Source organism: Abrus precatorius, unplaced genomic scaffold (genome assembly GCF_003935025.1).
Source record: "Abrus precatorius isolate BTA unplaced genomic scaffold, Abrus_2018 Scaffold3, whole genome shotgun sequence".
NCBI classification, from domain to species: Eukaryota; Viridiplantae; Streptophyta; class Magnoliopsida; order Fabales; family Fabaceae; genus Abrus; species Abrus precatorius.
This window is the reverse complement of record NW_020874373.1, coordinates 12,657,639-12,680,029: the sequence shown is the minus strand read 5'-3', so window position 1 is coordinate 12,680,029 and position 22,391 is coordinate 12,657,639. Positions and strand designations below refer to the sequence as shown.

The window sequence follows — 22,391 nt, the reverse complement described above, 5'->3', positions numbered from 1 at the left end:
TCCAATTTTATCTTCTCCTTTGAATGAAATTGAAATAATTGACCCTCCCACCTAAGCTCTAAGAAATAATGAAATGGATGACATGACTGAAGATGAGGAGGAAGGATTTATAGATGACATTTCATCGAGTGATGATGAAGGTAGTCTTGACCTATCAAAGTAAATGAGGTAAATTAAATAGGTTTGTCAATATTAACCAATATTTTATAACGATTATAGTATTTATCTCTAAACATATATTGTATTTGATTCAGATATGGTAGGTAAAGGTAAGAAGGTTATTGTTTAGTGTCTTGATCGTGGTAACACTCCTTCACCCATCGCTCCCACTTTGACCTCCACATCAGCTATAGTGTAGACCTCCCAGGTTAGGGGGTAGAAGCAATTTATCATAGTGTCCAATCCTGGGTATATTGCTCCTCCCGCTCCAATACAGCGAGTTTCATACTTTGCACCGCCTACTACACAGGCCATACAGTCACCTTCTACATAGGGCACAGGAGATGGATCCACTGTTGTCCCAGCTATAAGTGGGCAGCGGTCATCACAGACTAAGGCATCATCGAGATTGTTAGAAACTTTGAGATAGGATGGGTCTACTTGGTAAGTTTTCTTCAAAATATGTCTAACATTGCGTATTTTTTGTGAATGTTATAATAATTGTTTTATTTTATTGTGTTATCAGTTGGATACCACCACAGAAAGGTCTCTACCAGGTCACAGATACCATTAAGAAGATGTTTGATGCGCCTTACACAAGTTTTGCAAAGGTGTCAAAGGATACAAAGATGGAATGGTTCAAAGTTTGGAAAGTAATAATAGTTAATTAATTTTAACTAAGTGTAATTACATATGACCATTTGTACCTCTTCTAATAAAGTTGTGTTTATGTAGAGCAACTTTTCCATTTCCCCCAGGACGAAAAGATTTTCAAGGTCTATAAGAGTCGCATTGTAAAGCGACTAAGACAGATGTACACAGAGACCCGTTAGGACCCTTCTACTGCTGATTGGATAGAACCTAACTTTCTTCATGCCTTGCAGGAGTATTGGTGTACAGATGAGTTTAAAAATCTCTCTGTAAAGAACAAGACAAACAGGGTATCTAATAAGAGGGATCACTGCATACTGGTGGCTCTACGACTTTGGCTGGCACTAAGGCAAACTTGGTATGTGATTTTAAAATTTATTTTACTCTATCTATAATTTCATTTTTGAAATTGTGATTTAATTGGAATTGCAGTAGAAGTCATTGAAGAGGCCACCTACGCATGGAGAGTTATTCAAGGAAACACACACTCGCAGGGGAGACAAAAACCTGCGTATTGATACATGATCTCAAGCCACATATGTAAGTTATTCTTATTGATACTATATGTTATTATTAGTGATTTATTAAATAGTTCTCCAGACTAATATCTAATTATTTGAACTAGACTGTAGGATGACTATGTTTAAAGGCTTAAGGAGGCATCTTCTCAGGATCCTAAGTTAGTTGATAAGGATGCTATGTGGTCACAGACAGTGGGTGGCCTTTATAAAGGTCGCATTTATGGCAGGTGGGCCGCTTTGCAGACTCGATATCCCCTGCATTTGTCACCAGAGATGCCCCTTCTCTTTCACTTGAGGAAGTGGAGGACATGGTCTGCACTCAGGTCCATGCCCTCAATGAAGAACTCCAAAAGAAAATGGAAGAAAAAGATAGAAAAGAAGATAGCATTGATGATACGAAAAGAGGTCCAACAGCAGATGGAGCAACAACATATGCAGATGCAGCATTGCATGCATATTTTGAACTCATGAGAGCAAGCAGCTCCACACCTCTTCCTCCTCGACCACCGACTCTAGCACCACCAATTTTTAGCTCCATGCATCATTCCTCTTCTGATTCCTCATCTACTGATGATGATGCTCCTTCAAATGATGATCATATAGATTATTTGTGATGAACACTTGAATTTTATTTTTAACATTATTTGTTTGGATGTTTTTGTCTTCATTTGTAATGACATATAAATTTTACATTGTATAAATCATTTTGAATTTTTAGATTTAATTTTGTAGTTTTTATTACGCTTATAAATTGTGATAATCAGGAACAGACAGAAATAACTATGTATATAAACAGAAAATAACAAAAATATTAAAATATATCATGCATAGATTTTTCTATTTGTGACTTACAAATGAATTTTTCTGTCTATATGTTAAAGATAGCTTTTTTTGTCTGTAAATTATAGACAAATATTTTCATCTTAAGTTAAAGATAGATTTTTTTGTCTTTAAATTACAGACGGATTGTGAAATCTGTCTGTAATTTTTTACTGACGAGGAAATTACTAGGAGAAAATTACAAACGGTTTCTATCCATCTGTAATTTCAAAAATTGTCTATAATAGTTCAAAAATTCGTGTGTAAATCTGTCTATATATGTAAGTTTTGTAGTAGTGAAGAGGGCTGAAGATTTAGGTTTTATACATACAAATCTTCAATTACTCTCAAGAAAGAGTAAGAATTATTATGAGGGTGAGACCAAAATGTAGGATATTGGTGTTGATTAGTGAGATCTATTTGTAGGGGTTAGTTTTCTTGAAGTTGCTACTTTCCCTTGACTAACTAGATTTGAAGGCATTGCTTTTTATTGATGATGGAGAAGGGAATGATGAAATTGACACTATTAGAGTATGAATGCTTAGCCTATTTGTTGTTGATTGTAGAACAATTTATAAATTTGTATTTTTGTTGGAATCTTATTGGTTTGATAATGTGATTCACTTTATGTTATATCATTTTTAATGGATTCTTAGACAATTTTATGTCATTTAATCATGTCCACGTTAAATTTTATTTATTTATTTTTTGTTATATATAGACGTACCTATACCCATGTTTTTGGAAAATTAGCATACCCCTATACCTGTATCCATGCAACGTAGATCAAACATGATATAACATAGATAAATAACACCATAACTCATGCACATCAATTATATAATGTAATCTATCACTTTCTCATATATGAATGTCCTCATGCATTGTGATTACAGTCAAATGTTGCTTCTCACATCCTATGAGGTCTTATACATGTAAGTAAATAATCGCTGATTAGTCCATGTACACTAATACATTGTACACAATATCGAGCCGTTTAGCTAAAGTATAGTCAGGAATCTAGTCGAGAAATGAGTGTGAGACTTGTGATGCTTTCGCTTTCATCAATTTATCCATAACTGCTACGAAAAAATTTATCACCCTTATTTCTCTCATATTTTTCAAATTGTCTTTCAACTCTGTAGCCCAGTGTATCTTTATAACCATTCACACTAATTTCTTTCATTATCACTATGGATAATATGCTTTCCTATATTCATTTCTCATCATTTAGTCTAACAAATAGTACCCAAGGCTAGGCACATTCGGACTTAGTCTAAATCATGTATTTTAAATGAAACACATTTCAATCAATTCAAGTAAGTTAAAAATGCATCACCAACCTTAACAACAATAAAAATCTAATTTAAACATATATTTATAAAATAAAGAAGCATACTATCACACTTTCATAAGCACAAAACATGTACAATGTTTTAATGATAAGATAGAGCTTTCCTTACCTCGATGCGTTGATTTGTGAAAATTTTTGTGAAAGAAATTATTCAAAACCAAGTTCTTTTTATATATTACAAAGTAGACACTTTTGAGACGAGAGAAAATCGAAAAATAGAAGTGAGCTTAGAAGATTGATGTCATGACCCCCTTTTATAAGAAACTGAGAACATTGTTTCTACACCACATACTTATTTAAGATAAATAAATAATAGAGAATATAAGTATAAAAATTCACTTTTCATTCAAAATAAAACAAAGTCTCTTACAACAAATATCCAATAGAACAACATAATATTACATTTAGTTCATAATATTCAAAATACCCAAAATTATACTACGTAGCTCCCTCTACATGAGGTCTCAAAATATAAAGAAAAAGAACTTTGATGCAAAATTACTCGACTCCAGCTTTTAACATTTCTCCACTGGCCCCTCAGCCTGTGAAGTAGATGCAACGCCTGCTACATTTATTCACATACCACCGTATAATCATCGCAATACACACACACACAACGACATAGAAAGAAATGCAAGGGTGAGCTTACAAAAAATAAAATAAAATAAAATTGTATATATATATAGAGAGAGAGAGAGAGAAAAAAAAAAACATTACTCACAGAAACAACCCTATGCATTACCAACCCATCTAATGCATAACATGAAAACGGTTTCCAACTGGTTTCACAGCCTAAGTAATCCAGAAGGAATCGAGCCCGTCCGAGAGCGACCCATTCTGGTATCTGGATCCAGACAGCACAATACAACAACTCAGCATGAACTTACCGTTACACGTCTACTCACCTAAACATGTAACTCAGCTCTATAATAATGCAAAACATATATCTCAGCATGATGCAACACCGCTAAAATTGTTTTAATAGCTGAATTAAGATAAGTTTATGATAGATCAGTCAAAAATCTTAGCATTTTAATCAATTAACAGCAGTTACAGCTTAGAAAATAGTTTTTATTCAACAGATCTAACAAAATCATATCAAAATATCTTGAAATAGCATATTAAACCATTCAAAAAGTAGTTCATAGGTTAAAGTAAGCTCCCCGTACTTTAGAACGGTGATTCACTTCAGATCTACCGAATATTACTTGTTTTATAGCAAGATTCACTGAAGATTTGGCTTTAGAACAGAGTTTCTCCTAAGAACACCATGAACTTCTATAAGAAAGAGAAAGAGAAGAGAAATAAACGGTAAATCTAGCTTCAAATTTAAAGAAACTTACTTCAAATCCCGTAACGAACCCAAAATCATAGATCTGGAGAGAAATCTAATTTTAGGAGGGTTTAATATGAGAGAAAATGGTGGTATATGGCTTTGGAACCTTTGAGAACCTTGGATAGGAGTGGAGAAATGAAAATTTGGTGTGAAGTCCCTTTTTTATAGAAAATTTTCAAAATTTACTGTTCACTGCCGGAATTATTGTTCATCACTAGAAATACTATTCACCGCCTTACTATTCATTCCGAAAACAGTGTTCAGGATACTATTTATGCCAGAAATACTATGCACGCATATTGTACACGCACTATACGCATATGTGACATCACTGATGACGGCAACGGTCACTGTACATATGCACTTTGTATGCGATTTTACTGTTCATAGGCAGTTTTACTATTCATTGACACTGTCATATGGTATTGTTCGCTTTTTTTTTTTTAATAATTTTAAACTCCATTTAAATCTATTCTAATAGCAAATAATCCTTCAATTAACATTTAACAAGTATAGATTACTCAATAATAGATTACAAGCCTGACAATTAAGCTCAAAAGAACTTACTAGGAATTAAACGGGAAAGACATCCTAAGTTTGGATTCAAAGCTAGTTTGGAATTCAAGGGAATTTTCCCTTGAGAAAAGAAAAAGAGAGAATAGAGAGAAAGGTGAGATGTATTTACTTGGCTTGTAATGCAAGTTTTAAAATAGGAAGTTCTTTAAATATCTTTTTTTCTTGTGTTTCTCATTTGAGCTAACAAGTAGGTTCTCACTTGAGCGAGACTCACTCTCGCTTAGGCGAGACCTTTCTTCCCTGCTCGATAACATCAGAAAAAAAAATTTTACTAAATTTTCTAATAATCTCGCTTGGACGAGACACCTTTTTGCTTGAGTGAGACCTAGTTTAGAGAACTCACATTTTTCCTGTGTCGTCTCGCTTGAGAGAAATACCTTTCACCATTTTTATAGTTTAATTTCTTTTACTAATTAGCAGTTTACCAAACAATATAGTCAATGTCATTTTCCATTATTATTTAACATTTTACATAATACTAATATATATATATATATATATATGTAATCAATCATTACCAAGTCAACTAAAATATTTGAATAATCAAACTGTAAAATGATACTGCTACCAATTTAATGATTTGTTCAACTTTAAAAATTTTAATTGGTAGATAGATATTATAAGATTGAATTTTGTTAATTGTAACACCCTTTTCTCATTTTTTGGTAATTATATTCTATTTAATATTGGGTAGCATTAGAGTGCATTTAGAAGGGAGTACAGAGGATTTTGTGAGGATTTTGGTGTAGAAGATCTCGCTCATGAGAGGTAAATCTCGCCCAAGCATGATTGAGCGTGCAGAAATATCTTTCTACAGGGCTATCTCGCTCAAGCGAGATGATTCTCGCTCAGGCGAGATAGGACAAATGTTGCCCAACCATCACCTCGCCCAGGCGAGAGTGATGTCGCTCATGCAAGGTGAGGATCTCGCCTAGGCGATAAGGGTCACTCTGGCGAAGACCCATGAGAAAATGACATGCTCTTTGGACACAATCTCGCTCAGGCGAGATGGATGAAAAGATGTTTGTATGATGAGTTGAACTGTTTAGTTATTTAGACTAAGTGGTTGATACATATGTATTATGTGATGATTATTCAATATGAAATATTACTAAACTGACTGAGTGATTTTTGTGATTTTATGAAATATGTCTGAGTAAAATGATATGAGGAAATGATGTGAATATGAAGGTTTACGGTTAAAATTGTTTCAATGATTGTATACGTGGAATTGATTGGAATGGAATTAGTCTAGAAGTGCTTTACTAAGAACGATTTGTTGAGTGAGAAAGGATAATTCTGAGAATGACTATAAGAATCAGATTTGGATTGATCTAGTGTGAATAGTTACAGAGATACACTGGGGGTATAGAGTCTGGAGATGATGAAAATCTGAGAGAAACGTAGGGTGGTGAGCGACATTCGCATATAAGTATACACTCTTTTTGAGAGCGAATGTGTCACATGGCCTCATACTCGGTTACTAACTAGACTCCTGACTATGCCTTTGTTAAGGGGCCTGATTATTGTATATGTTGTATTCATGTACATGGGCTAACCGACGACTATTTATCTAGTTGAGTAAGACCTCGAGAAGTGCTAAAGACATCGGTATTTGTGATCACAGTGCACTGAAGTGCGTATTGGAATGAGAGAAAGGAAAATGAATGATAAATTATTAAATGTTATGTGTGATGTAAATATGTTTACAAATATGAATTTATGAAATTGAATATGTTATATGTGTATTAATATCATGATTATATGCTAAATATTTGTAAAGGATAGAATAGACGTTCATCCTTACTAATAATTTCAGGGAATCAGAATGATAGAGCCTCAGGAAAGAATTAGATTAATTGATAGTTCTGTACATTTTAGGTTAAATTATGTGTTTAATAAGTATCAAAGGATAAATTATTTTAAATTTTCTATACTAGTAGAAGATGAACCTAGGGTTTTTATTATGATAGAAATAGATTTTTCCTGTAGTATTCCTTTTGACTTCCCTAGGAGTAGGATACATCAGACTCTCTATGTATATATGTACCGAGGTACTTTTAGGATCTCAGTAGCTTTTACTTATCTTTTCACTTACCACGACCATGACTCTCTCGGAAGACAGTTCAGATGAACCTTTGAGCACATCACTAGCACAGAGGTTAAAGTTGATTCAGGCGATCTTTACCTGATATCATACAAGGATTTGGATTCAGAAGACTTAACTGAGATAAAGAACTGGCATGGAGTGGATGAGTAGGACCAATCTTCAGTAGTTGGTTTTAAGGAAGACTGCTCTAAGGATCTGTATATTTTTATCGATTGTAAATATTATAATTAGGTATATATTTATTGTTGTAAATCTCAATTATTTTGACAGACAATTTGTAATATTTAAAGTTAAAATATATATTGTATATATAAATTTCTTATGAAGACTTCTAAATTGTAGTTATGATGTTTATTTACTCCTTTCAATCTTCATTAATGTCGTATTATTTATATTAATCTATATCAAACTATTTGTATAAGGTACTATATTTTATAGAAATTTTCATTAATTCAATATAATTAGTTCATTAGATTCTGCAAATGATAATTTATTTTAAAGGATTAAGTAGAACTTATACATTGTATTTTGAGAATAAAGTGTTACATTAACAACATTTAATATTTGAACAATGACATGTTAATTTCAAATGATTAAAGAAGTACAAAATGACCTAAAATATAAGACATGCTTGCATATGCCACTTTGATGAGGAATGAGCATTCATCGCAGTTCAACAATGCTAAATACTATATCAACGGCATAATCAATTCATTCATCTTTTGTGAATCCTCTCTTTTCTTCCTCCTTACCATCTTTTAAATTGATAGAACAGACATTTTCATTGGCTTGTTCCAAATCATCTTCCTTGTTCTTTTCACTAATTTCTTCCAAGGGCTTGTAAGCGTAAAACCAAGCACATATTACATAATAAATAAGATTTATAACTTGAATCCCACTAACAAGAAAATAATAGCACTCCAATCTACCCCTATTGAGGTTCCTATCTGGCAACCAATTCCTCTCCTTACCAGTATAGTTATGCACTAAGGTTACCAATAATGTACCAATATAGTTCCCGATGGCTGTAGTTATGCAATATAGAGCAGCAGCACTACTTCTCATACTTTCAGGTGATTGATCAAAGAGAAATTCCAAGTGTCCAACAGACATGAAAACTTCAGCCACCCCATGGAGACAATACTGTGGTACTAACCAAAACACACTAATAGGAATAGTGGCTTTTGGATCATCCAATAAGTGGTACTTGGCAGCAACAGATTTCCTTTTGATTTCCAATAGTGCTGAAACCACAGTGGCTACTATGTTTATTATAAAGCCTATTCCCATTCTTTGTAAGCATGTGATTCCAGAAGGGTTCTTAGTGAATCTACGAGCAAAGGGAACAAAAAGGCGTTCATAGAGAATAACTCCTGTCATCATGGTTAGAACACTGAAAATAGACATGCTAGCTGGTGAAATTTGGAATGAGGGAGAGAGGTGTCTATCCATTGATCGAGCTTGTTGAATCACAAAGCTATGTAGATGTGATGAAGAAGTTACAAGCAAAATCCCAGAAGCCCAAATTGGAAGCATTCTAATTATAGATTTTAGCTCTTCAACTCTGTGAACAGTGGCTAATTTCCATAAGTTTGGTGTTACATTTGGATCTCTTGCCTCCTCCTCCTCTGTGACAATTGCTGCCTTGTCCAACCATCTACACACATATATATTTTAGTAGTTAAGTAATATAAAGTGTACATGTGTAAATTCTCATTGAATATGAAGGCACTTTCAAATGTTGGGTCAATGAAGTTCCATGTCAATTTAGTGCAAAGTCATTCATTAGTTTGTTCAGCATATTCATACATATAAAACAAGAGAGTGAAATATGGACTTTTAAGTTGATCATCGAAGGCGTCATTATTTGAAGTTGGTGTATATAATAAATCCCATGAAATGAAAAATCAATAATAAGTTTGGTTTGAATCAAAATAACCAAATGTTTAACTTACTTATATTGATCAGAGTGCAAAAGCTTCCCTTCCAAAGAAATAGCAGCATCAAGTTCCCAATTTTGGTACAAAAGCTTGGTATCTTCTGGCAAAGGTTCCTTTCTTTTCTTTATAGCTGCCACAATTACTTGGGCTAAACGAACCAATGGGCTTCCTTCTGGTTTAACAGTCTTATAGAGTGGTGAGCCCAACACAAAGGCAATGATGGATATGAACATGGCAATGGTTGGAATTCCAAGGCCCCAACCCCAACTCATATTGTCTTGAATGTAAACCACAATGGTCAAAGCACTTAGAGAAGCCAATCCCATGCTGAAAAAGTACCAATTGAAGAGGTTCCACTTCCTTGATGCCACACCATTTTTGGACATATCAAATTGGTCTGCTGAAAAGGGCACAACACAAGGTCTAATGCCACCTGATCCAATAGATGTGAGGAGAAGACAAATGTAGAGAATCCATAGTTGTGAGGATGAAGCTTCTTGGCAATTCACTTGTGTTGGACATGGTGGGGGACGCAAATTTGGTAGTATAGCTGATACTGTGATACTAACCAATCCCTGTGTCAAGCAGAAGAGTATATTACAAAGTTGATTGGAAAATTATACTAGAATGGAAAATGCTTGTTATTCAAATCATTTATTTGGATTTGAAACTTCATGTGAATGAAACAGTGATGTTTCAAGTTTGAGAGTCCTAAAATCTAAATAGATTAAAGAGAAAAAAAAAACGAGATTAATGTTGATAGATTTCTTTTTTAATTTTTTAATGCAAGGTAAAAGAACTAGAATGATTAACTACAGGGGTATGACTTAGTGGTATCAAATAAAAAATGAGAGAAATGTCTGCAGAAAAAAAAAGGTTTAACTTTAAAAAAAATCTATATTTTATTAATTTTCTGTGTAATATCATTGTTCTATTTCTCTATGTGAAAACACATAATAAATATAGAATTTCTAAAAAATCTTGCATGAAAAGTTAAAATATTTCTTTACACATTTTAAAGAAAGATGTTTGATATACTACATATATGCCCAAAAAGTTATTTGTGTAGTCTACAAGCAATACATAATAAAAGATTAAAAAAAATATATTGAGGAAGAGTAATAATATCACCCAGTCAATAGTTGATATATAATTAGATGACAACATAACTTTTGAGAAAGCGTCTACAACATAGTATTCTCCAAACCCATTGCAACTCCAAAAAAATAATATTTTTGCGAGATGTCAGTTTTTTTTTTAATTAGATGACACCATATATGATTAGACTACAGTAGTTTATCAATATAAAAATGATGAATTATAACTATTCAATTAAAATAATTAAAAATATAAATTATTTAAAATAAGTAATAATCTAGCTACAACATATGAATATAGAAAAAATGATTTCTGCTTTTTCATATCAAGGCTACCTTAATCTTTAGGTGTTTAGTTGTTTCATATGAAAAAAGTAGGCTTAAATAAGTTTTTTATTTGGTTTATTTTTTTTTTATCATTTCTCTCAAAAATTATTTTTCTTTTTATTTGGTCTCACTGTAATATGTTAACTTATTATGTTATTTACATAACATTTGAATTGACTCATAATTTTATTAAGAAATGAAATGAATAAGATGTATCATGAATAACATCATATAAAAAAATTGAGGTTATAAAATTAAGAAGAACGCTAGTAACAAAATTTCTAACATTTTTTTTAACATATTTCTTATTATTAGTTAAAATTTATTAAAAAAGATATAAAAAATCAAGTTAAGAGTAAAAATAGTAAAATTCACATGATTTATGTATTTTTTTTAATAAATTTTGTGTTAAAAAAGGTGTATTAAAGAGAATGTTACTAGTATTCTTTTAAAATGAATGTTTTTGAAATTGAAAAATAAAAATATATATCATACCATCATTTATATTCACATTAATATCATATCACATGAGTTAATTTAAATGTTATATAAATTAATACAAATAACGAATTATTTGTATAATGATTTATGAATAAAAATAATAATTATTAAGAATTTTGTGTAGACAAAATTAAAAATGAGAAATTAAATATACAAAATTGTAAAAATTTTAAGTATAAAAACCTCATTTAAGGCAATAAAAAGATTTGATATAAAAGTATTGAAAAGAAGTGTAATTAAATGAGTAGGTGAAGATGATAAGCTTAGATTGCAGAGGAAAGGAGAGGGTAAGAAACCATTTCATAAATGAGAGAAGCAACAGTAATGGTCCAAAATCGGCCAGCAAAGGAATCTGCTATAAGAGCCCCAATGAGAGGAGTGAAACTCGATGTTCCTCCAAAGTTTGTCAGTGTGTTTGAGGCAGATACCAATGGCATGTTCAGCTCTTGTGTCAGGTAACTTATCAAGTTACCATGAAAACCAGCAGTTGCAAATCTGTCACATACTTCATTTGCTGCATTTGTGTATGTATATATATATACCCAATAACTCCAAATTAACTTCATACTCAACCATTAAAATAAACAGTTTTTTAATTTTAAAAATAAATATATTAATAAACAGTTTTGATTAAATTTAATTTAGTGCAATAAAACTTCACTATAGTAATCCAGGTTCGCACCACACCCTATTTTGTTTTTCCCACAACTTTTTCTTGGTTACAGAAGATTATTATTCATTCTCTGACCCACTTGTGTGGATATCGTCCGTTGGTACATCTGATAAAGGACACTATACACTATACTTATATATGGCTGGAGAGATAAGAACAAAATATTATTTAATCCTTCCTTCGTTTTTATAAGAATTATTTAGAATCTTTTTTATCTTTTAATATAAAATTCTTTAAAATTTTAAGGATAATAATAATTTTTTATATATTTATCCTTTATCGTTAATTTTTAAATTTTCAATAGTTAATATGATAATAAAAAATGATTTTAATTAAATATAAATTTAAAATATTGTAAATAAATTTTCAAAAATTAATACATTAACAGTTGAGAAAAAAGTAATTAATTAAAGGGCAATAGTTAGTAAAGCTGATAAAATGATGGTTCTAGTTATGTATTTGAAAGGTCCCATCTATTATTTAAAAAATTGTAAAAATGAATGATTAATAGTTTTTTAAAATAAATTCCCAACACGTTGTTAATATAATGTATATAATTTTTTTGACAATAAAAATATTAAAATAAAAAAAGCATTACAGCATATTATCATCGCAATATTTTTTTAAAATAATAAATATCCTCTATCATAAGTAATTTTATTTCAGTTAAATAAAATTACTATAATAAACGGCAAAGTTTTAATTCCGAATATTTAAGCGATCTCCAATGAGACAACATTATTGTACACAGTGAAATTGTAGAAAAAGTTATATTTAATGTTAAGAAAAAAAGTATTTAAAAAAGCTAATATTTATTAATAAAGAACATAAAACACCTAAAAGATCAATTATACTTGCATTTTATCCTTTCAAAAACTATAAACATCTCTCATTTATCGAAGGATAAGTTGAAGAAGATTGAGTGAGATATGAATCTGCACAAGTTAATTGATTAAAAAGGTAGAACTTTGGAATAGTAATAATAATGAAGAAATGTGAGTGGCATACCAAGGATGAAAGGTAACGTTCTGAGGCCTCCTCGTCGATGGTGCTTGGTCTTGTTGTGTAGAACTTGGTCCTCTTTTTTCTCCACCATCTCTAGATTGCCCTTAGAGATACTTTTCTTCTCTGTCTCCATTTCTGTTCTTTCTGGATTAGTGGCTATTGGGTAGTGTGTAGTGTACCTTTTGGGTGTGCCTCTCTATATATATCAATAGCTGTAATATGAAGACACTTATGTGGGGTCACATAATTCAAGTAGATCACCACTTATTTTATGCATTTTTTATTGTATATAACACTTTCTTTTCTTCGTATACCATTAAACACACAACGGTTTTAAAAATTTTCCTTGATTGGTATAAAAAAAATGAGGATACTGTGATTGCTAAGAAATTAAAAGTAAACAATTAAATATTTTTTATGTATTAGAAACTTAACAAAATGTTTTAAATAGTTCTGTTTTTATCTTTTGTTATAAATGTATTTTTCAGTATTAGACCTTATAACAACCAATAACATTTTAATTTGCAGTTTTAAAATGCATAAAAAAAATGTCAATATATTCTTTTTAAATGATAATAATAAATTTAAAGTATCAATGTGTTCTTATAGTTTCACTAAATTCTTAAAAATGTTCTTGATATCTAATATTTTTTTAATGATGTCTCTATACTACTAAAACATTTCAGATAAGCCGTTATATTTTTAAATAGGTCTTCACTGTCAAATATAATATTTCATAATTAAGTGCCTAAAACATATAAAAATAACAATGCAGAATGGTATGCAGGCCCGTGAACGCAAACCTCTATTAACTTAGACTAACGAACGTCAACGAATTCCTTAAATCATACTTTATTGAAATCGAAGTCTTAATTAAGTAAGGATTTTTTTTGTAATTAAATAAGGATTTTAAAGTTGGTAAGAGCGCTAAAATTTAGTTAAATTGATAAATCTATTAACTATGCATAATATTTTTTTTATGAATATGGTAGTTATTGAGTAAAAAATATATAAATTTAGTTAACTAAATTCTATAACATTAAAGTAAACGTTAATTTTTGTACAGTGAGTAAAGTAAGTGAAGGGCTAAAAAACAAAATACTGCCGTTGGCGTTGCATAAATGTATAGATAAAGGATTAAATAATCTCTTGAGTTTTATACAACATTCTTTTTTATAATTTAGTTCTTATAAGTAAAAAATTTATACATCAATTTCTATACAAAAATTTATTCCTAATTTAGTTTATACCATTACAGTAAATTATAACAACTTGAGTTTTTGCTCATACTTGATAGAAGGTTATTTAACATAACTCATTATTTATACATTTTTAAGGTTTAAATGGTTTTTTTATCCTTCGTACAATATTTTTTTTCAATTCATTTAGTATAGATTCCTATATGCAAATTTATTTGCAATTTCATTCATGTTACAGTGACATTTTTTCATTATCTTTAGAAGAGTGTTTTATATTTTTTTAAAAAGTCTTGTATTTTGCTTCATATATTTTCAATTTATGATGTCCAACTTTATAATACAATAATCAAAGGATACATATGAAGAAAGTTATTAAATTTTGACACAACTTAAGGAGAACATGACTAAGATTTGAGAAATTGGGATAAGAATGATAGAGGAAAAGATAAAGATTATGATGAAAATATGATGAAGCAAACAATTAGTGATATTGAAAATAAAAATGCTAGAAGTAATGTTTATATAAAGATCAATCAAGACATGAAGTCTTCTTATAATGGTTCTTACATGAGTTCAAAGCAAAGAATATTGATTTATATAATGAAGTTGAATATCATAAATTGAAAATGCATGAGCCAGAATGAGACTTTTAATAAGTTTGTATTTTGCATATATATATATATATATTATCAAGTTTTTATACTAATTTCTATGATTATTGTGTAGATTAATATGAAAATGTTACAATTAAGTTTTAGATACATTTTAGACGCAAATTGGTTGAAAAATAGAGTTTTGCAGTAACTAGCATGCCCATGTCCCAACGCTATTAAAGGAACTTCATGGGCAGAAGTTTAGGCATCTCTTTCCACATCTTTTTGATATCTCTCTTTTGACATCATTGATCTATGTTTGGTAGCTGTTGACTATTATTGGATCTTCGAGAACGTATTTTGGGATTAGGTTATACATAAAAAATAAAAGGATATGTTTTGTAATGAAAAAGTTAATAATTATTAGTTGGAAATTATAGAGGAAAGATTGTCAAACTAACCGTTAGAAGTCTCTAAGTACTTTTATAAATATCCTTTGTAATCACAATTTCTTATATGAGAAAATAATATTGAATTTCCAGGAATTGAATCCCTTTGAGTACTGTGTGTGTTCTTTGATTTTACGTGTGGGTCCCGCATTCGTGATTATAGTGAGAAGGTGTATAAGTGGAATCTTTTCCACTTATAACAATTGGTATCAGAGTTAACTAGCAACGACAATGAGAGGTTCAACAACAAACAAGGATATTGAAGAACGTATTCAAGTCTTGGAGAAAAGATTGGAAGAATGTCTTGTTGAATCACGTCACGACACAAAGAAGCGATGGAGTCAATGTCAGCAATGCTGGAACAAGTTGTTGCAAAAATATCATCAATTGGTTCCACTTCTAGCAACAAACCTGAGATCAAAGTTGAAGACGAGAATAAAGTCAAAGGATGCAAAGTGCTCGAATGTGCTCACATTCCATTTCTTTCATTTGATGGATCAAACTACCGGGAATGGCGTGCCAAGGTAGAACAATTTTTTGAATTAGTAGATACGCCAGAGGAACAGCAAGGGAAACTTCTTCTTCTATCCATGGATGGAAAGGCTTTCACATGGCAGTGACAATACATGGCGTTCAATGCATCCAAGAACAAATCTTGACGAACGATCTTGACTGATGTCGCAGCACGTTTTGACATGGGTAATTATGATGATCCACTTTCTGAATTATCCAAGTTGAGATAAGATTCAACTATGATAGAGTACCTTGAAAGATTTGATGAATTATTAGCTAGAGTAACAGTTTCTGAGGAGATGGCAATTAATTTTTTCTTAGGAGGCTTACATTCCTCTTTGGAGAAATCTGTTCGTGTTCACAATCCTAAATCTATCCAAGATGCCATGCGAATTGCACAACTACAAGATGATATTATAAAAGAATTGGAGAAAAGATTAACAATAGCAAAGAGTCCCTATTCTGAAACCGCAAAAGGGAGAATTCATGCTTGGAGCTATTCTAATGAGCCAACGAAACATTCTGATAAATGCTCTAAAGACTTAATCCTATATTATGATAATTGAGAGTTTTTAAGCTGTTCATTGATAGATATTATAATTAATCTCATTTTATTTATGTTTCAAGAAAAAGGATCAAGGATATGAAAACCTCAAAGATGTCGAGAATTGAAGAAAGGAGAACCCAGAGATATACACGGGAAGATACACGTCCAATATATGGTCGTGTATCTCACTGGAATGCAAAGAACAAGGAAATATTCAGCCAGAGATATACACGGGCAGATACACGCCCATGTATATGAGCGTGTACATCACTGGTATTGTCAAGGAATGCATCATTTGGGCAAGAGATATACACGGTCAAGGTGCATGACCATGTATATAAGCGTGTACTTCATATAAAGATTGTGAAGGCCAAGTATCACAGACCAGAGATGTACACGGCCAGATACACGGCCGTGTACATGAGCGTGTACTTGTCAGAAAAGATTTGAAGGACACCTATTAGAAAACAGAGAAGTACACGACCAAAGTACATGGGCGTGTATTTTACGCGCGTCATAAATTTAACTTTTGCGAGAACCCTAGGACAACTCCTATAAAAGGAGAATTGGTCTTGAATCTGAAGAGGCAGTTTTTGGAGACGAAAAACTCAGAGACGGCAGGAGGATAGGATCAAGCGTTTTAATTCATCTTTTTTGTAATTTTAATTTCAAGATGTTTAGGTTCTAACTTTCCTTTGAGTATCTAGATGTAATGAATCATAATTAACTAAATTTTCTGGAATTCTTCTAATGTTATTTCATGTTCCTTTCTCTTGAGTTTAATTGAGTAGTATCAATTTTCTTCTATCTTGTTTTCTTGTTTGAATTTGAGTAAAATTCTTGCATGAATTTAACATTGCTCAATTAAAAAGACTTGAATGTATTTCTAGAGATAGAAAGATGTGAGTTTTCTGTATTAGGATTAACCCTAATTATAGAATTCATAATGAACTTAATGCAACCTAGGGGTATTAATTAAGGAAGAGATTTTGATTAATCAACTGAGGGTTAGGAATCATTATCCTTGAGAAAGGTATTGATTTAAATTAAAATTTCCTGCAGCGATAAGGGTTTGGAACTAAGTAGTTGAAGAAGAATTTCAGTTATTTGGATACTTAGGGGGATTTACAGTCTAGATACTTGCCTTTTTCCTTTGAATACCTTTAGTTATAATTTTCTATAATTTATTTTCACAAGAATATCAGTTTCTTTTAAATTATTATTCTTTTACTTTTAGCAATTTCATCAACAAAGTTTATTTTTCATATTTATTAACAATTACGCAATTAAGGAAGTAATTCTTAATAACAGTCCATGTGGATACGATACTTGATACTTTAATTTTAATAATATTACTCCGACAACGGGTATACTTGCCCAGTAATTCAATTTTTACACACCACATTCCTATCACTAATCTCTAACAATCTCAATCAGCAACATCTATTGTTTCTAATACATAGAAAGAGACCAAGACAGCGGGTGCTACTCCAAATAGAAAAGAGATGAATGAGAGAATTTTTAAAGGCCTGTGTAGATTTTGTGGTGAACCATGGAAAAAGTTTTATAGACAGAAATGCAAGGTCTGGGGGAAGTTAAGTGTCATCTTTGTTGCACAAGGAGAAGACAGTGATGATCAATTAGAATTTGAAGATACAACAACAGTAGAAGAAGCCTTGTACATTGAAAACTAACTTTTGCATGAGGATTATGTCTACATTTCTCTGCAGGCACTTAAGGGCATTGTTGGAGGCCAAACATTACAGCTAAGAGGCCTAATTAAGAAACAAGAGGTCCCTTTTTTAATGGATATTGGCTCTACTCATAACTTTATCAATGATAAATGGGTTAAGTCTCTAGGACTCAAAAATCAATTCATAAAAGAATTTCTAGTAATTGTAGCCAGTGAAAAACAATTACTCATTAATAAGAAGTGTGAACAATTACGTTGAAAATTTAAAGGGCATGAGTTTATAGGTGAGTTTTTAGTTCTCCCTGGATCACACTATGGAGTAATTTTGGGCATAATTATGGATTCTTTATTTCTTTTCTATTAAAGATTCTTCTAGTTTGTATTTACTTTTTGAATAATTATAGATTTATTTAATATTATTTTGGTTCTCTTTTGTATTATTTTAGTTAAATCTATAATTAGGATTATGATAAATTCTTTGTATAATTATATGAAATTTTTATGATTTAAAATAATTTTATATTTATTTTCTTGCGAGTTAAATAATTGACTTGAGATCAACTTTAACATTAGGCATAAAAATGGTTAAAGGCATAAAAATGGATGGAACAAATTAGACTATAAATTTTAGGGTTTCTATCCAATGAAAGGAATTCTTAAATCTTCTAATCAAAATCTCAAGATCCTATGATTCTCTTACATCACATTTTGAGTTATGTCGACTACATTTCTTATAATTTCTTACCTTCTCGTAATGTTTTATTCAAATAAGGTAGAAATTCAATTATTATAACTTGAAAGCCTCAATAGGATAATTGTTTAAAGGTCAAAGTTGATGGTTCTATGTATCAGCAAAATATAAAACTGTCTTATAGATTTAGTGCGCAAATTGCAAGGAGATTTGTATCTAATATCTTGGGTAATCTGAGCTAATGTTCGTCTATAAAGGAAGAACTTTGGAGTTTTCATCTTGATATTTAACTAATTATAGAATTGAAACTTGAGAGTCACGAGTGAAATTAATTCTAAAGTGGCCATCCAACTAAATAATTCAAAAATAAAAAACTCTTATAAATTGTATCCTTTTGTTTAAGATACCAAACATACGGTGTAATCTTGTAGGATTATAAGTCTTTCTTATTTAGAACCGTCAACTTAGCTCATTCAGGTCATAGTGTTCTAAGTAGGGTCTAGGAATATTGTAATAATTCTCTCTTAGTTAATTCCCTTGTTAAGAGAATATGAGCACTTTTAAATGATTAATGGATTCTATTTTTGTTATGCATTAGTACCCTGTAAATAAAAAGAATAATTAATTTTCAAACATGCTCTTCAGATTCTCTCTCACACTCATTTCTCTCTATTATTAAATATAATTATTATGTAATATCAAATTATTATATAAACTTATATATATTATCTCATTTCATTTAATAAACAAATTTTAAAATAAGAATAAAAATTATCACCCAAGTTTTTTTAGATATATTTTATAAATAATTTAAATAAATTAAAATATAAAAAGTGAAACTTTTTTTAAAATATATAGAAAATCTCAAGTTATATAAAGCAAAATAATTAAATGTGTCATTTTTCATTTATCAACTATTTCAATAACTAATTTTATTAAATAGTTTTAATTTATTTAATTAACTTATCAGCTTTAACATTTTACTTATTTTAGTTCTTAGCTAACTTATTTATGAATTTTATCAAATAGTATAAGTGACAAATAATTTAAAATATTTTTTTCTAAAGTGACAATTATTTCAAATTAGCGGAAGTATATGGAAAATATAATTTTTAGACATATTTTTTATTAATTTTTAATTAAAATTGGCGTTTTACCTTTCTAACTAATACCAACATCATATAGATTTTCATTATATAAGTTATTAAAATAAAACCTCAAATTTAATAAAATAATAACACAAAAAATGCTTTACAAATTTACTTTTAAATTATGCCATTTTTATGTATGTTTTTATTATTCATCATTTTATTTTATTTTCACCATTTAAAATTTGAATTCAAAATGCTCAAATTGTACAGTCGATCACTTTTTCTTTCGAATAAGCAAGTTTCATGCAAATATTTGCTTAAATAACTTTTACTCATTGTTCCTTTTCAATAATTAGTGTTGTCAGTTAAATATTTTGTTTATTTTCTTTTCTTAAATATAATATTACTTGTTTCACTTTTTTAAATATTCTAACAGATTTAGTATATTTTAAATGGGTTAAATATTTTTTTTTTCTCAAAAGAAACTGTATTTTAATTTGTATTTGTTAATTTGGCCCTTATATTTTTGCGAATGATTAATTTTGGTTCCTCTTAATAATGTAATTCTAAAGAAAAGCGACACGTGACACAGGAAAGTGAACCATAACAACGTTTGAATCAGTCGTGTTATCGTTTAAAAGTTACAAAAGATCAAAATCAATAATTTTTTATTTAAATTATTGATGAGTATGAAGTGTTAATACTTTGTAATTAATCTATTATTATTATTATTTGATCAACTATGCATTTTGAATTTTTTTTTACTACAGGAGCAAAAAATCATTAAAATAAATTGTTGTTGATATCCATATATTTTTTTTCTCCCAACCACTTTGTAATTTGTGAATTGACAAATATATTTTGATAATTGATTGAAGGCAAATAAGGGGTGTTATGGTATATGTACATATTTTATATTGCATTGAAGTTATGTCATTTTGTTCTCGTAATTTTATTTTATTTTGAATTATTAGATCTTTTAGAGCTAGTTAAATGTATTCAGTGCTGGATCATGTTCCCCAATTGAAATATTTTAGTTATAGTATATAGCCCTTTTTTATTTTGGCCCATGATTCGTTCTGAATTCATTACTTTCCTCGTCTATCCCCCTCCCCTAACACAATGCTATTTAAGTGATTTTTTTTTTGTATTCATTGATATATTTACATTTTAAAACTAGCTTGAGTATCTAATATATGTCACCTATATAAATCATAAAGAATATTGAGACTCAGATCATCTCCTTTTGCAGTGAAAACTAGATCATTTTAGTTCTATTTTTATTTAAATGAAAATTTAACGAAAAAAATGCTAAAAATATATAATATTTACTTAAATGAATATTTTTTGTTTAGCTATTTGCTTAAACAAATCTAATAAGAGCAAGGATTTATGTAAATAAGGATGATAAATTTGAACATAATGTTTCTCTCCAATGGTAACCAAAGCTTCAAAAGCCAAAAGATTAATCAAAGGGTTATGTTTATCACCAGGTGCATCGAGCTACACAAAATTTCACACTTGCATGGATGAACTCTCTTTATACCTCTTCAAAAACTGGCTTCGAACCCTTAAAATAAAAGAAAAACAAGAAATGCACTTGCTATTTTCATAGCACTAGGTAAGCTTTTAATTCCTACACTACACGAAGTGTAGCATATGTGAACGTAGTAATGCTACTTTTGCGACTTGAAAAAGTCAAATAAAATAAATAAACAAAAGGTTAGAATAAAATTCCTACTTTATTGCTACTATAAAATGATAGCAGAAGGAGAAGAACTCTCTTATTTCTATGGTAACAATGATAAGTGAAAAGATATCGTGCAAGATTAGTAGTTAAATGATAGGATCAAAAAAAAGGTATTGATTTCAATGAGATATTCTCTTTAGTTGTCAGACTTACTACTATCAAAGCAGTCATGACTATGTGTGTCATTTTCGGCTTACATCTTAAACAGATAGATGTAAAGATTTTTTTTTTCATAGAAAACTTGAAGAAGAAATATATATATATATATACACACACACACACATACTTGATTTGCAGGTTGATCAAAAGGCTTGAAGTAGGCGCTAAGGTGTCGGTACAAAAGATTTGATCCCTTTATTATTAGCCTCAGATACAACATATTGAGTTCAAACCATTATACATACTTCAAGAGATTTAGAGATAATGACCTTATTATTTTACAATTATATGTGAATAACATGTTCGTTGTAGGCCCCAACAAAGATCAAGTCTAAGAATTGAAGGCACAATTAGCTAGAAAGTTTGATATGAAAGACTTTGGACCATCAAACAAAATTTTAGAGATACAAATTCATTGAGATATTAAAGATAATGTGATTTGATTTTCTCAAAAGAACTATCAACGAAAAATTTTGTGATGCTTTAATATGCAAGACTATAAGCTAATTTCAATCTCACTTTCTGTCAATTATAAATTATCATCAAGTATGTATTCTAGCAATGAAATAGATAGGATGCAAATGTCTCGAGTAATGATATGTACAAGACGAAATATTACTTAATTAGGTAGTCCAAA

At 30.1% G+C, this 22,391-nt stretch overlaps 1 protein-coding gene across 2 annotated transcripts in view; it reads right to left on the bottom strand.

The window, feature by feature from the left end:
• Nucleotides 1-7,997: 7,997 nt before the first annotated feature.
• The window catches only part of LOC113861571 (protein NRT1/ PTR FAMILY 3.1-like), a 37,606-nt gene continuing 23,212 nt past the window's right edge, over nucleotides 7,998-22,391 (bottom strand). The window contains exons 1-4 of one of the 2 annotated variants that reach the window (XM_027494485.1): nucleotides 13,073-13,240; nucleotides 11,688-11,905; nucleotides 9,482-10,041; nucleotides 7,998-9,183 (exon numbers count right to left, since the gene is read on the bottom strand). In XM_027494485.1, the coding sequence (XP_027350286.1) occupies nucleotides 8,238-9,183; nucleotides 9,482-10,041; nucleotides 11,688-11,905; nucleotides 13,073-13,202 (1,854 nt within the window). In that variant the 5' untranslated portion in view covers nucleotides 13,203-13,240 and the 3' untranslated portion in view covers nucleotides 7,998-8,237. Of the gene's footprint in view, nucleotides 9,184-9,481; nucleotides 10,042-11,687; nucleotides 11,906-13,072; nucleotides 13,241-22,391 lie in introns of those variants that run through there. The other variant, XM_027494486.1, reaches the window with a different exon arrangement.